This window comes from Prionailurus bengalensis, chromosome A2, assembly GCF_016509475.1.
Source record: "Prionailurus bengalensis isolate Pbe53 chromosome A2, Fcat_Pben_1.1_paternal_pri, whole genome shotgun sequence".
Classification (NCBI taxonomy): Eukaryota; Metazoa; Chordata; class Mammalia; order Carnivora; family Felidae; genus Prionailurus; species Prionailurus bengalensis.
In genome coordinates this window covers 26,513,121-26,528,562 of record NC_057348.1, presented here as the reverse complement: position 1 = coordinate 26,528,562, position 15,442 = coordinate 26,513,121, and the positions used below count along the sequence as shown (strand labels likewise).

The 15,442-nt window shown below is 41.5% G+C and overlaps 1 protein-coding gene across 18 annotated transcripts in view; it reads right to left on the bottom strand.

The window, feature by feature from the left end:
• The window catches only part of PXK (PX domain containing serine/threonine kinase like), a 74,043-nt gene that overhangs the window by 13,052 nt on the left and 45,549 nt on the right, over nucleotides 1-15,442 (bottom strand). For 16 of the 18 annotated variants that reach the window (XM_043587767.1, XM_043587768.1, XM_043587784.1 and 13 more), the window contains 9 exons: nucleotides 14,036-14,140; nucleotides 13,375-13,476; nucleotides 11,749-11,910; nucleotides 11,198-11,315; nucleotides 9,861-9,939; nucleotides 7,196-7,244; nucleotides 1,827-1,904; nucleotides 1,207-1,293; nucleotides 695-764 (listed from right to left, as the gene is read on the bottom strand). In XM_043587767.1, the coding sequence (XP_043443702.1) occupies nucleotides 695-764; nucleotides 1,207-1,293; nucleotides 1,827-1,904; nucleotides 7,196-7,244; nucleotides 9,861-9,939; nucleotides 11,198-11,315; nucleotides 11,749-11,910; nucleotides 13,375-13,476; nucleotides 14,036-14,140 (850 nt within the window). The remainder of the gene's footprint in view (nucleotides 1-694; nucleotides 765-1,206; nucleotides 1,294-1,826; nucleotides 1,905-7,195; nucleotides 7,245-9,860; nucleotides 9,940-11,197; nucleotides 11,316-11,748; nucleotides 11,911-13,374; nucleotides 13,477-14,035; nucleotides 14,141-15,442) is intronic. The other 2 variants (XM_043587770.1, XM_043587769.1) reach the window with 1 other exon arrangement.

Sequence of the window (15,442 nt, the reverse complement as noted above, 5' to 3'; positions counted from 1 at the left end):
TTCGGGTTAGATGAAGCCTTTCCTTCTCTATGTGGAACTCTACCTCGGATACATGCATAAGGTGGAAGGGGGAAAAAAAAAGATTCAAAAAGTGCATAAGGTGGAAGAACTGGCAGTCTCCAAGGGATCATTTAATCTGGCTCTGATTTCCAAAGATGGAGACATTAAGGCCCAAGGCCAGCAGGGCTGGGCAAGGGGTCACCAGGAGTGACAGCTAGGACTGCCAGTCCAGGATAGTCCTCTTTGTACCACCACAGTCCTTCTGGAAGGATGCTTCTTGCCATCCCCACACACTGTTGAGTCCATTCCTTAACCCACATATGAGGGCACATCCTCCCACCATGTGGGGACTGAAGTACAGGGCAGGATTAAGGGTTGTTTCTGTTCATGCAGGTTCTACTGACAAACAGGAGGCCTTGTATTGTAAGTTGGATTGGTTTTTCAACCATGGCTAATGCTCATCTTTGGTTGATCAAGTCTCACTATCAATGAGGAGGCTGTGTTACCCCATAACCTCAGAGGATTCTTCCAGCACTTGAGTCCTGTGAGCCCTTGCATGTTGTCACAATCCTTCACTAGGGGCAAGGTTCTTCTGTTCCCTACACTGCCCAGTCTCTGGCCACCAGAAACCGAAAACGACTCCAAGTCCTGACCTTTGGGTCCTAGGGCCCCACGATAATCTTTAACCAGTTACCTGAATTATTGGAGTTGCTATATTTTGCTGAATACTCTTCACTGTTTTCAACAGCAGACCGTTTTGACTTCTTTAAAAATAAAAGACAGATGGGGAAAAGTAAAGCATAAACACACTGAAGCTGAGAGTTAGAATACAAATATTTTCCAGGCACAAAGTTAAACTAGCTACATACAAGGTCATAACTTAATACAGTTAAGAAGCCACAAGCCACAAACAAAGGGGGAACAAAACCAAGAAAGCTGAGTGTACTTTCTCAAGCCAGTCATTCTCCTCAATTACATTAGGCTGTAATCAGCCCAGCAAGCCAGGAAACTATATGGTCCATTTCTCTGCTGATATTATATGGCTCTTTTTTAAAAGCTGCAAACCAGTCATCTGGAACTAGTTTTAGCTTTCAAGGAGACATAGCACAAAATCTTGTCTTTAACTAAACATGCACTATTAACCTAAGAACTTTCTTCACATGTAGTCAAGAATTCACAGAGAGAATTCAGAGACATCAGGCTTACCTTTCGAGCTAAAATCTTTCTCTTTTTCCTCTCTTCTTCAGATCCATGGTGAGACTGGGCTCTTGTCAGTCTTCGATGCTGGTGAATCTTTAAGAGACCACAATTCACCACAAAGTAAGTATATCCTGTGTTAATGAAAATCTCTAACATGTTTTGCCAAATCAAATTATTTGGATGAAAATTCTTTCCTTGCTCAGCCTGTCTGCCTCCAAGCTCGGGTCTGGATGTCTGGGAAAAGAGTATGCCAGAAGATGAAGACCTTTTCTATTTTTCCCCATTCCTTCCTGCCTTTCCCTCTTCTATAGAAGACAAGTGTGGCTCCTAGCACTTTTAGAGTAAGGACCACATGTGCCCCACCACCATACTACCTGCCCCAATCAGAAATGCTCACCACCCTTTATAGGCATGTTTGTTTTCCCCATAAGCTGAGCACCTTGAGGGAAGGACTGTGAAGCATCTGGCTCTCTCACAGCATTGAGCATGGAGTCCAGTTCAGAGTGAGGATGCAAGAAATGTTTATGGAATGAACAGCCAGTCAAAAGTAAGTCACTGTGAATACTATGGCACAGGATGTGAAAACTGAAAGATGAAAAAACAATAAGGAACTACTAGCAATTTACCTGCTTCTGTTCTTCAATTAGTCTTTTTTCTATACATTCTTTGGCAATTCTCAATGCCTCTTTTAACTTTGTGGGAATCTGAAAGAAGAAAAAGTACATAATCCACTGAGTTAAATGGCCAGAGATGTTCTCAAGTCCTGGTTTTGATAAAGGAGCAGTTGGTTATCATGAAGGAGGGCATCTGGAATAAAATCAGTTACAAAATACCCACTTGAATACTATCCTGAACACCTCTGGCATCCCCATCATGCTTACCTCATTACCATTTTTAAGCAATATATAAAATGCATAAAAAAACATGTTTCAAGTAATTCAAGTAATACTCAAGGGACTCCAAATTGCCAAAACCATCTTGAAAAAAAAAGACCAAAATTGGAGGCACCACATTTCTTGATTTCAAAATATAATACAAAACTACACAAATCAAAATAATGTTATACAGGCTTAAAGACAGATACACAAACCAAAGAGACAGAATAGCCTAGAAATAAACCCTCATGTGTACAGTCAAATGATCTTTGACTAGGGTGCCAGAAGGGGCATAGTAGAGAAAAGACAGTGTCTTCAATAAATGCTGCTGGGAAAATTGAATATCTACATGTAAAAGAATGAACCTGGACCCCTACCTTATACTATATGCAAAAATTAACTCAAAATTGGACTAACGACCTAAAAGTATAAAAGTCCTAGAACAAAACAAAAGCTTCATGACACTGGATTTGACAGTGATTTTGGACGAGACACCAAGAGCAAAGGCAAGAAAAGCAGAGACAGACAGATGGAACTTTTTAGAAACTTCTGCACATCAAAGGAAACAATCAACAGAGTAAAAAGGAACCTATGGAATGGGAGAAAATCACTGGAAATCCTATATTTCATAAGGGATTAAGAGCCAAAATATATAAAGAACTCTTAAAACTCAACAACAACAAAAGCAACCCAACTAAAAAATGGATTTGTCACAAAAAAATACATTATACTAGAATAAAGCTGAAAAAAAAAAAAAAAAAGATCAGAAAATCTAAGGGGAAAAAAATGGGTCAAGGGCCTGAAGAGACATTTCTCCAAAGGTTTACAAATGGCCAACAAGTATACGAAAAGATTAATCAACACCTCTCATCATTAGAGGGCTGCAAAAGAAAACCATGATGAGATCTCACCTCATACACATAGGATGGTCACCACCAAAACCAACAGAAAATACCGAGTGTTGGCAAGGATGTGGAAAAATCGGAGTCCCACCACACTGATGGTAGGAATGTAAAATGGTGCAGCTGCTGTGGAAGACAGCATGGAAGTTCCCAAAAAACTAAAAACGGAATTACCATACGATCCAGCAATGCCTCTTCTCGGTATACATATCCAAAAGAATTGAAAGCAGGATCTTAAAAGAGATACTTGCACACCCAAGTGCAATGCAGCATTATCCACAATAGCCAAGAGGTAAAAAATGCCTAAATGTCCACCAACAGAGGAATGGCTAAACAAAATGTGGTTAAGACACACAGTGGAATAGTATTCAGCCTTTAAATAGAAGGAAATCCTGTCACATGCTACAACATTGATGAACCTAAAGGACATGACTGAAATAAGCCAGTCACAAAAGAACAAATACTGTGTGCTTCCATTTCATATGAGTTATCTGAAATAGTCAAAGTCCTAGAAGCCGAAAGTAGAATTGTATTTGCCAAGGGCTGGGGATGGGTTAACGGGGAGTTGTTTGATGGGTCTTGGGTTTCAGTTAACAAGATAAAAACATTCCAGGGATATGTTACACAATAAATGTAAATACAGTTAACACTACTCAACTGTACACTTATAATAAAAAATAAAAAACATATACAGCTTATTGGAACGAACACACACACACACAAATTCAAGTAATTATAATATTTTACTATTTTGTAACTTCAGAGGAATCTTCTCTGTGAAAGATTTACTTTCTAAATTTCCCAAGAGTAAGCTTTTTCCTGCCAGAAGATGCTCTTAACTATAGCCTGGTGCCTGGTATGCTTCTGAGCCTGTCATCTCTTAATTTATTAGTTTCTCAAGCCACAAGGAGCTCAGGCCTGGGAAACAAGACACCTGGATCACATTGAACTTTTTTGTCTCTATTATTCTTTTAAAAAACGTTTGAGTAGGTAATAGGGTTCAAAATTCAAAGATATGAAAGGGTACATACACAGTAAGAAGTCTGCCACCTAGTTCTCCTTTATGGAGGCAACCGATGTCACCAGTTTCTTGTGTCTCTTTCCAGAAAAAAAGTGCACATACAAGAAATTAACCTTGGTTTTTAAAATCACGTTGTCATTGCTGCACAGATGCTCTGATTCAGAGAAAGAACAAGGTCTAATAATAATCCTGGGCTGGACTTTCAGGGCTTGGAAGAACATGTTTATTTACAAGGCTGAATATATTTCCTGAGGAGTTTCAGTGAAGAAGAGAAGAACTTAAGAGTTTTTCTTTCCTACTTCAGATCCAAATAAGCTGTTTTTGTTGCAACTCCTCGGACTGGCAAAAAACAGGACAGAGGAAAGCTTCTTCCTCTCCTGTACAATCTCCTGATCCCATTGTTTTTCCTAAATTGAATTTAATAATAGTATTACATTTTCTTTTAGAATATGGAGAGGAGAAAGAATCAGCCTTCATTCTACTGCCCAAAGCAAACTCAACCATGAGCACTGAGGAGAGCCAGGCTCTGAACCAGGCGCTCACATAGATCATCTCAGTTGACCAAGGACAATAAACAGGTGTTACTCATCAACTGTACACACTGAGTAAACATCAACTCAAAGATTAGGCCCATAGATGACTGGATCTCAAATGGGGGTAGTCTTGCCCCCTCCTCTCTCCAGGGGACACTGGACAATTTTTGGAGACCTTTTTTATTGTCACAGTGTGTGGGGTGGAAGTACTGCTCACATCTAGTGGGTACAGGCCGGCGATGTTGCTTAACCTCCGACAATGCACAGGACAGCCCCCCACAGCAAACAACCATCTGGCCCAAAATGTCAAATGTCATGTCTGAGAAAACCAGCCTCAGATTAATGGCTGGTATGAAAAAAGCACAGTAAGGCATCAACCTGAGCTTTTTCTCTCCATGATACTACACAACACTGCTACTTCCCAGGATATTTCCTTCCTGCCTTTCTCTAGACACAAGTATTCCTTTTTTTTTTTTTGACACAGGTTTTCACACATTGTATTTTATATCCTGCTTTTTCCCCCTAAGCCCAAATAATCATTTTTCGTGCTACTACATGTCTTTATAAGTTTGACTTTTGGGGGTACCTAGATGGCTCAGTCAGTTAAGTGACTGGCTTTGGCTCAGGTCATGATCTCACAGCTCATGGGTTCAGGCCCCCACACTGGGTTCTGTGCTGACAGCCCAGAACCTGGAGCCTGCTTCAGATACTGTGTTTCCCTCTCTCTCTGCCCCTCCCCTGCTCACACTCTCTCTCTCAAAAATAAATAAACAGTAAATAAATAAATAAAATTTACTTATTAGATAAAAAACATTTTATTAAACAGATGTACCATAATTATTAAACTATTCCCTAATTGTAAAACATTATGATTGTTTTCAAATATTCACTATTATAAATACTGTACCTAAACTAAGTAAGTTTAGGTAAAATAAGTAAGTCATGGGTATATAATATACAGCCTAGGGAATATAGTCAATAATATTTTAATACCTTTGTGTGGTAGAAGATGGCAACTAGACTTATCATGGGGATCATTTCATAACGTATAAAAATATCGGGCGCCTAGGTGGCTCAGTCAGTTAAGCTTGACTCTTTTGGCTCAGGTCATGATCTCACAGTTGTGACATCAAGCTCTGCATTGGGTACCATGCTGACCATGGATTTTGCTCAGGATTCTGTCTCTCCCTCCCCCTCTGTCCTCCCCTGGCTTGTGCACATGTACACTCTCTCTCTCCCTCTCTCAAAATAATAAACATTAAAAAAAAAAAAAACACATTCTCCCTCTGTCCCTCTCCCCTGCTCACACTCTCTTTAAAGAAAAAAGGAAAAAAAAAGTAAAAATATCAAATCACTTTGACGTATGCAAAATAAGAGGATATGTATGTTAACTATATGCCAATAAAAAAATATTGTACCTTCTTTTGTTCGCTTTAAAAAAGCACTAACTTGACACACAAATGGCCAACAGGTAATGAAAAGGTGCTCAGCATCACTAATCATCCTGCAAATGCAAATCAAAACCACAAGAGGTATCACTTCACATCTGTTACAATGGCTATTATCAAAAAGATGAGAAAAAACTTTTAAAAAAATTTTAATGTTGATTTATTTTTGAGAGAGAGACAGAGTACAAGCAGGGGAGAGGCAGAGAGAGAGGGAGACACAGAATCTGAAGCAGACTCCAGGTTCTGCGCTGTCAGCACAGAACTGACGCAGGGTTCAAACTCGTGAACCACAAGATCATGACCTGAGCCAAAGTCGGACACTCAACTGAGTCGCCTAGGTGCCCTGAGAAATAACAACTTTTGATGAGGATGTGCAGAAAAGAGAAACCTTGTACATTAGTGGTGGAGATGTAAATTGGTACAGCCACTAGGCAAAATAGTATGGAGGTTTGTCAAAAAATTAAAAATAGAACTACCATATGATCCAGCAATTCCCCTCCTGGGTATATATCTGAAGGAAATGAAAACACTAAATTGAAAAGATATACACTCCCATGTTCACTGCAGCATTATTTACAATAGCCAACATATGGAAACAATCTAAGCGTCCATCAATGGGTGCATGGATAAAGAAAATGGGGGTGTATACAATGGAATATTACTCAACCATAAAAAAGAAGAAAGAAATCCTTCTATCTACAACAACATGAATGGAGCTTTGTGGTATTATGCTAAGTGAAATAAGTCAGAGAAAGACAAATACCATATGATCTCACCTATATGTGGAATCTAAAAACAAAACAAAACAAAACAAAACAAAACAAAACAAAACCCAAACTCATAAAGGACAGATTGTTGACAAAGAATAGACTTGCCAGGGCTGGGGAGGGGGAAGGGGGCAGATGAAATGGGTGAAGGGGCCAAAAGGTACAAATTTCCAGTTCCAGAATGAGTAAGTCATGGGATATAATGTATAGCATGGTGACTATTATTAATGCATTGTATAGTTGAGAGTTGCTGAGACTAAATCTTAAAAGTTCTCACCACAAGAAAACTATATATAGCGATAGATGTTAACTAGGGTTGGTGATCATTTCATAATGTACACAAATATCGAATCATCATGTTCTACCTCAATAATTTTTTTAAAAGCACGAAGTTTCAAAATAAACTCATATATGTCACAAACCAAAAAAAACGATACGATTTGCTTTACCTTAAACTGTGGCTTTTCAGAAGTGGTTAGTAAAACATCACTGAATAACCTGTAAAGAAAAGAAATAAAAAAAAGTTTTCATAAGCCAGGTGTCCTCTCAGATCAAAATGGAATGAGACATCTTTAGCCCATGAGGTTCCCACCACATCTCTCATCCCTGGCCCAATCTACTAGTTTGTTCATGCTTATCAACAAACTCAAAGGAGTTTACAGGCCACCCAGGCTGACCTCGGAAAAACCTCAGAACCTCCTCCCCCACCCCCGCTGCCCCTATTCCCTAATATTAGAGGGGCTATACCAGGAAGAGACTGGGTCAGCCCTGTACTGAAGGTTATTTCCCCGCCTGTGGGATAGAAGACGTCTCCTGCTATATAGCAAAGCAATAATGCTTTTAAAAAAATCAGTTTTGCCAATCCTTATATTATTATTTCATTATATTACTATATTTATTATATTGCAAATAATGTACACAGTAGATATTGCTAAACAGAAGAACCAATTTCCCACCCCCGCCCCCACCTTTTTTTAAACACCAGAGGAGGATAAAACTCTTTCTCTCTCCCCCTTTCCTTCTTTCCCCTGTTTACTCTCTCCCTAAAAATAAAATAAATAAGTCTTTTTAAAATATTGTGTTACTAAAAACAACAGCATGAGGAATTCTGAACTGCTTTGACTAAAACAGTTGGGAGAATTTAAATGGCTGCTTGGACAGTGCCCAAATGGCTGTACGTGATTCTTTCCTTGAGGAGTCTCCCCTTTTCTAAAAAACAGGAAGTATGTCACAAGTAGAAATGACACCGTTAACTTTTCCCCACAGTGCTCCTGGGGTGGCTCTGGAGGTGGAGACATAACTCTCCTGTCCAGGCCACAGGTCCATTTACTTCCAGAAAACATGTTTTAACTGAACATAGCTCACGCCTCTTCATATATTCAAGTATTCTTCGCAAGGCTGAAGGTCACACGGTAGAAAGACTTAAGTGAGGAAAAAGCAATTTGGATTCACTTTAGCACTGGAAGACGGGGTGGAGAATGGAAGAGCTTCGGGGGGCGGAAGGGGGGCTGCAAATGCAAACCCAAGTAAATCAACATGGATACGGGCTGTTCCCTAACCACAAATGCATTTTCCTCTACCAGTTTGTGTGAAAATTATTTTATTTCCCTAACTGGATCTATTCTTCTGTATTCACATTGCTGTTAAAGGAGGATGCTTGGGAGAGGGACATGCCAGTGTCAGCAGAACTTTAATATGTCACATCCTCAGGGCAAGGGCTTGGGCTGCTTGCCTCAGCACCAGCTTCCTTGGGGCCTAGGACAGCACCTGGGCTATAGCAGACCCTCTCTAAACACGAGGAAGCTGAACTTACCACAACCTCCTCTGAGTTCTGGCTGTATGCACTTCCAGCTAAGTCCTGCCCTGTTCCCCACATTATTGTTTCCTGAGTACATGTGTTCTACAGCAAGCTGGTACAGACAAAGCAGTGGGCACACTGCATGGCATGGCATGTTCACAAAAGATAAGCTGAACGAGTATTAATCATAATGAACATTTGAAAAGCACTTATTGGGGTGCCTGGGAGGCTCAGTCAGTTAAATGTCCGACTCTTGATTTCAGCTCAGGACATGACCTCACAGTTCGTGGGTTCAAGCCCCAAGTCGGGCTCTGAGCTGACAAGGTTGAACCTGCTTGGGATTCTCTCTCTCTTTCTCTGCCCCTCTCCTACTCACATGTTCTCTCTCTTTCACTCTCAAAATAAATAAATCAACTTTAAAAAAAAAAAAAGAGAGAGAGAACTCCTTTAAAAATAAAATAAAAAGCACTTATTAAGTACCTGGCACTTTATTAGGAATCATCTCATTAAATCCTCCCAATAACCTTCTGAGGTGGGTCCTATTATCATCCTCATTTTACAGATAAGGAAACTCAGCTTCTAGACAGGAAACCTGCCAAAGGTCACCCAGGCAGAAGTGGTGAAGCTAGGTCCACCCCCATAACCCTTAGAGGTTATGTCTAAGCCTCAGACACATTCTACTTAACCACCTGCTGCCTCTCTAAGAAGGGATAGAAAATATACTGAGAGGCAAGGCCCCAAAGTACTATTTCAATTGTCTTGCTTAACTATTCATAACCCAGTTTAAGGGAGAATGCCTTCTGAGCTCTAAGCCCCTAGCACAAGGCCTGGTACATGTCAGATGTTTAATAAATGTTACTCAGGGAGCAAAGGAACAAACAAGTGCATGGGAGGCAAGAAACGTGCTACCCTCCTCTTAGAGTTGGATCCACTGAGGCCTATGACTTGTGAACCAGTCACAGCTGAGGGCCAACTGGTGTGCTGAAACAGGGCCATAAAGGACAGCGCTTGAGCAAGCCCTCTGTCAGGATTTCCTAGGTGGGGGATGCCATGGGTACACACACACAATGCTAACACCAACAGGGAGAGACACGTGTGAGAGTGTGGACATCAAAGCAGAGCCATCAGACTACGGTAGCAGAGAGGTCACGAGGAAAGGTCATGATATCATGCTGCAAGTGACCAACAGCAAGCAGGTCACTCTAACTCTGCAAGGACCACGATTGGGTATTTACTATGGTACCAAGCACCTGGGTTAGTAGGCTGGCGTTTGACATAGTTATGAAGATTACAACCAAGGCATATGATTGACTTACGGCATCTGTAAGAGCCGGGAGACGGTAGGCATGCCATTTTTACAGGCTTCACAAGACAGCGTAGACTCCAACACGGCCACTTGAAATGAACAGATACACATTTTAGTTCCACAGAACATGCTGGCAAATCCACTTGGTGATGAAAAGTTTGACACCACTTCGCAACAACTGTCTGCAGGCTGATCAGGATGGTGTCAAAACTCTTCACGCACAGACAGATGGCATACACGGGGGAGGGGGATGTTGGCACCATGGATGTTACCGATGACTCAAAATAAATGGTTCAGAAACCACATGCTGACAGAAAGCTAAATATATCTCAAAGATAATTGGAGGAAGGACTCAAGATATCATTCATAAAAGTGTTTGCTCTCTTAAAAGAGAAGTAAACACCACACAGAAAGTTCTGAACTTGAAAGACATTTTGCTGCTTGTGTGCCTTTAATCAAAACCAGCACACAAAATGCCAACTGTTGATACCTCATCATCCAACACCTTGGATGATATATAAACAAAAGCAGCCAGACTTTTCCACTCACAGGTCACTGTTGAGTTTCAGCTGTTCAAACTCAACACAAAGTAGTCTCAGGGCCTGTTCTTTTGAACCACCTCATTTGACACAGAACTAGCACTTGGTGGAGGCTTAGCTTGCAGATCTTGAAGACTTGGGGGTCCAGGAGCTACCCTGCCCTCCCTTCTCAGTGCTCTAGCAGTGAGTTCTGAGCTGGCTGTGGAGGGCATGAAAGGGTCCCTGGATGAGTGTGCATCAGTTCCTACATCCCTCTCCCAAAGGTGTCTCCCACCTGGCCTCGGACTCTCCTCGGTCCCCTCAGTAATGCTGGAAGAACTCCTGGATCCAATTTTCCAGGCATCTGTCTACCTGCCTACCCCTCCTCATGCTCGTCCTGCCAGGCTTTTATTTATAAGAGGCCCAGCCCCTGGTTCTCTTGTTCCCTGCAGGTCCCACTTCGGCCTCAGTCTGGCTCCCAACACCTGCCCTAGTCGAAAGGCTGCCTTCAATTTGCCTGCTCCTGGTTTCTGCTTTTCTATCAGAATCAGTCCAGCCATACTTCTTTTTACAACCTACTTTCAAAATTCTAAAAACAGTTACAAAACATCTCCTGAGGTTTTAGATAGCCTGACAAATGGACAAGCCATCTGAATTTTTAGTGAAGTGCATGTAAATAAATTGCTCAGACTTTGTTGACTTTTAAATTGGATTTGATTGACTGTGGAGAATGCCAACTTCCTCTGGGTCCTTCCTGGACTCTGGAAAGGGGGTGAGTAACTCTGCAGACTACCAGGGCCCAGAAGACTCCTTCAAACCCCATACTAACCCACAGCCATAGACGGTGCAGGAGGGAAGGAGTCTACAGGCACTGAGTCTGGCGGTCGTCCATAAGTCATTTCATACAGTAAGTGGCCAAAGCAGTGGACGTCCACACTTTCCAATGTCTGTGGAAGACAAGACAGAAGCAGTGTGGTCATCCTTCAGTTTGGGTTTGTGAATTCCAATGCTCCTTTCCTACACTTCCACTGAGAAACATGGCCCAGGGGCAACTCCACCCACAACTGGTAGTGAAAACACAACTCCAAAGCCTTTTGCAAAAGCTCACAAGGCATTACTTTGACTCAAGATCTTGGTCCTACTCCACTGTTTTCCAGTCAGTGATTCTACATCTCTCCATGTCCCATCTACCATTTCAACAAGGCTCTTGGAGGTACAGTGATGCTCTGTAGGAGGAAGAGGGCTAAGAAGCATGGCCTACCCTGCCTGTACCTCTCACTGCTTAGTGCATATTTCTTACATGGGCAGATCATGGGTCCTGCATGGGGGCAATTTATACCAAAAAATGAACTTGCTGTTTTGTTACTTTTAGCAACTTACATTGATTTTCCTGAACTGTGAGAAATAGGATCGGTAGAAGGAAGGAAGGCCCAATAAAGAATTCTCAAGGTCTAGCAGCCGGCAAGTGTCACCATCTAGCATCACATTGGAGGCATGCAGATGCCCATAAGGGAATCCCTTGTCATGTAGAAACTTTAGTACCTATTAAAAAATATGTATAGGTTACATTTTCTCCCCCAATTCATTCAGCTATGAGACAGGTTAAATTTGTATTTTAAGTCAATACGTTGTGAAACAAAACCAAAGAGGTCACTGAGGAGATTCCTAAAGAAAAATGCCACTTCCATCCATTTCTTTGGAGACGGGGATGATGCTGAATGCTATCCAGCTATGAGACACAACAATAAGCTCCCTCATTTCCAAACAACAGAGGAGCAGTCTGCATGTACTTGGGGTTAACACCTTTGGTGCCAAAAAGCTCTACTTTAAGCACTTTCTGATCTCAACGGGCCAGCTCTTTTCAGGCCACAGTCTTGATCCTCCTGCACAGATGAGTAAAGCTATCATGTCAGGGCATCGGCCAAAGTTATTCAGAAAAAGAGGTTGAGCTGAAGACATCTCTAGACCAATCTCTTCTCAGAATATACTGGGCTGTTTATTAACAGAAACATATGACCGGCTCCCACAGAAAGAAGCAAACTTTTCCTGCCATTTAATAAACAGTGGCTCATCCAGTAATCCAGATCCCTAGATAAACCCCCACAAAGACCTTGTGAACTAGAGCAGTGCTAGCCAAAGGGGGTGCCCAGGGCAATCTACTGAGGACTGGAAGAAAATGATACAACTTCTCCCTTTTCTCTTCCTTCCTTCCTTCCTTCCTTCCTTCCTTCCTTCCTTCCTTCCTTCCTTTGGAGCACGCACGCATGTCAGCAGGGTTGGGGCAGAAAGAGGGAGAGAGAAAGAATCCCAAGCAGGCTCTGTACTGTCACCATGGAGCCTGACACAGGGTTCAAATCCACAAACTGTGAGATCATGACCCGAGCCAAAATCAAGAGTCGGACCACTGAGCCACTCAGGTGCCACTTTAACTTCTCCTTCTTCTTGTTTTGTTTTTAATCTCCTTCTTTCCTAACTTATAATGTACAACATATATTAGTAGTAGGGTACGCATATAATAGTTAAATGTATGTAACATCGGCAGGGGGTGGGGTGGGGTTATGTTTAAATTATTTTCACTGATAGGGTCTCACAATCCAAGGAGCCTGGAGAACACTGATGTAGAAAGAAAACGGGAAAGCCTTTTCATGCTAGTTACACTTATGCAAGGGAGCCATACGGTTACATATTGACAAAACAAAACCAACAATATTGGCACAAAGATAAAGATCAACCAAACATAACACAAAAGTTGGTATCAGCACAGTAAAGTTCTTAAAAATCAGACACTAAATTGCAATAGCTAAGCTTTGGTAATTTTGTAGATCTAAACTGCTGTCTTAGGTCTGAAATATTTGCTTTTTGGGATAAAATGGGACAATGCCATCAGTTTATAAGTGATCAGACAACTTAAACTATTTTGGATGTTGCCTAAGAACTTTCCCAAAAGAATACAGTAAACTGGATGAAATTCCAATGCAGCTTAAACAAATATTAAATACCTCTTACCTCTAATATTTGCCGCCCATATGTTTTTATTTGCTGGAGTTCAAGGCCCTGGATCTTCTTAGGGTTGCAGTACTTCTTTAGGAATGGGTCTTTTGGTTTTGCCTTTGGAAAAGAACAAAGAGCACATAAGAAAGCAGCAGAGGGTTTACATTCTGCACACAGCCTCCTGGAACAGGGAGGAGTCTGAGCATCTGGTGGTGCCTGATGAGATCAGCTCACAGGAGGTGGTTTTTTAAAATACAAGGGTCTGTACAGTTGATAGAAAGAAGCTGACCTGGGTTCCATCCCTTCTCTAGTCCAGTAAAGATCAAACAGGTCTTGACCTTGGCAGACCCCAAAGTCCTATTTTCCAACTTTCCTGAGATACTGCAGTATTGCTTTCTTAAGTGAAAGACACAAACTTCAAAACTGACCTAAGAAAACAGCCTACAATGTAATGGACCTAAGCATTGTGTGTCCAACCTTCTTCCATGTGGGGAAAGGAATGCTCTTTAACCAGACTGGGTAGTTTTATTGCTAAAGTCAAAATAGATTCCAAATAAAATCAAAATTAAAATAAAGCCCCCAGGGCCTAACTTCTGGAAACTTAAAGCTCAAGTATCAACAACAGGTTCTGAAGGGACTTGAGAAAGTCCTTATGACCATGAACTTGCACAAGTACCTTGTAGATCAGGTCCTTCAAAGTTCCTTTTTCATTAAACATCCTAATAAGCAATGCTGAGGATTCATTAGCTGTGGCAAAGGTGACCCGATAGATGTAAGGGTGCTGCCAAAACAAGAAAGAAATTCACGATTATTCACATCAGTGTCTAGGTCCTTTGAGATAAGAATCTGGTTACATAGAGACAAGTACCATTTCACCTGTGTAGTTGCACATAAATGTGGGGATGTCCCTGAATACATGGCATTTTCTTACAAGATGACCAACTAGCACCTCGTTCTTTATTTTTTAAATGTTTATTTATTTGGAGACAGACAGAGCATGAGGGGAGAGGGGCAGAGAGAGGGGGAGAGTGAAAATCCCAGGCAGGCTCCCCGCTGTCAGCACGGAGTCCCATGCAGGGCTCGATCTCACCCCAAGCCGAAATCAAGAGTCAGACGCTTAAGCGACTGAGCCACCTGGGTGCACCTGGTTCTTTAGATGAGAGAAGGAACATAAACAAAGGGAGGTGGCTAACCGGCACGGTGAGCTCTACATGTGAAGGTATCTGCCTGGGTATGCACATTCTCAGAACCCAGGCAAAAGGGTGGAAGAAAGAGAAAGTCTGAGTTTGGGGGACAGTGGTTTTAATATTCTGCTGCTGTAAACTGGTAAAGACTATAGCCAAATCCTAGAACAGCCAAGTGAGGACCAGGGTAAATGTGTCTTTATTCACAGCTTTGCCTAACATTTCACACTGCTGTTCGGTACCACGCCAGGGAATGTAAAAGCCAGAAAACAAGCAAAAGCAGCGTCCTTTGGCATCTTAAGCCCTTATCAAAAGCAGCTTGCAAGAATCTTCCGATCCTTCTACTGGAGTGTGCAATATGACGATTCACAGGGTATTCCTGAGATGGGGACACTGAGTCAACCAAGTGGGGTGAAGAGTGAGACAAATTATTTAATGACTGAAAGGAAAGTCCTCGTATGACCTGGAATTTTGGTTACATGAACAAAGTGGCTTCAGACAGATATTACAATATCCATTAGCTCAAAGGAATAACATTAAAATTTAAACCCTTAGGAGCTGAGCTGTGCAAGGAATTGGGAGGCAGGGGTTGAGTGGGGTGGGGATGGAAGGGTGCGTCCAAAAAATACAGTAACTGATCATGAAGTTTCTCCTGATCATCACATCAAAATGATTGATGTTGACACTCTAATAGCTTTATTGAAATATAACCACACATACCATTAAAATTCATCTATTTACAGTGCACAAGTCAATGGTTTTCAGTAGATTCAGAGCTGTACAAACTACCACACAACCTAATTTTAGAACATTTTCATCACCCCAAAAAGGAACCCAATGAATAAAATAAAAATCTTTGAGTCCATACGATATAAACAGAGGGGAGAATAGGAAGCTCT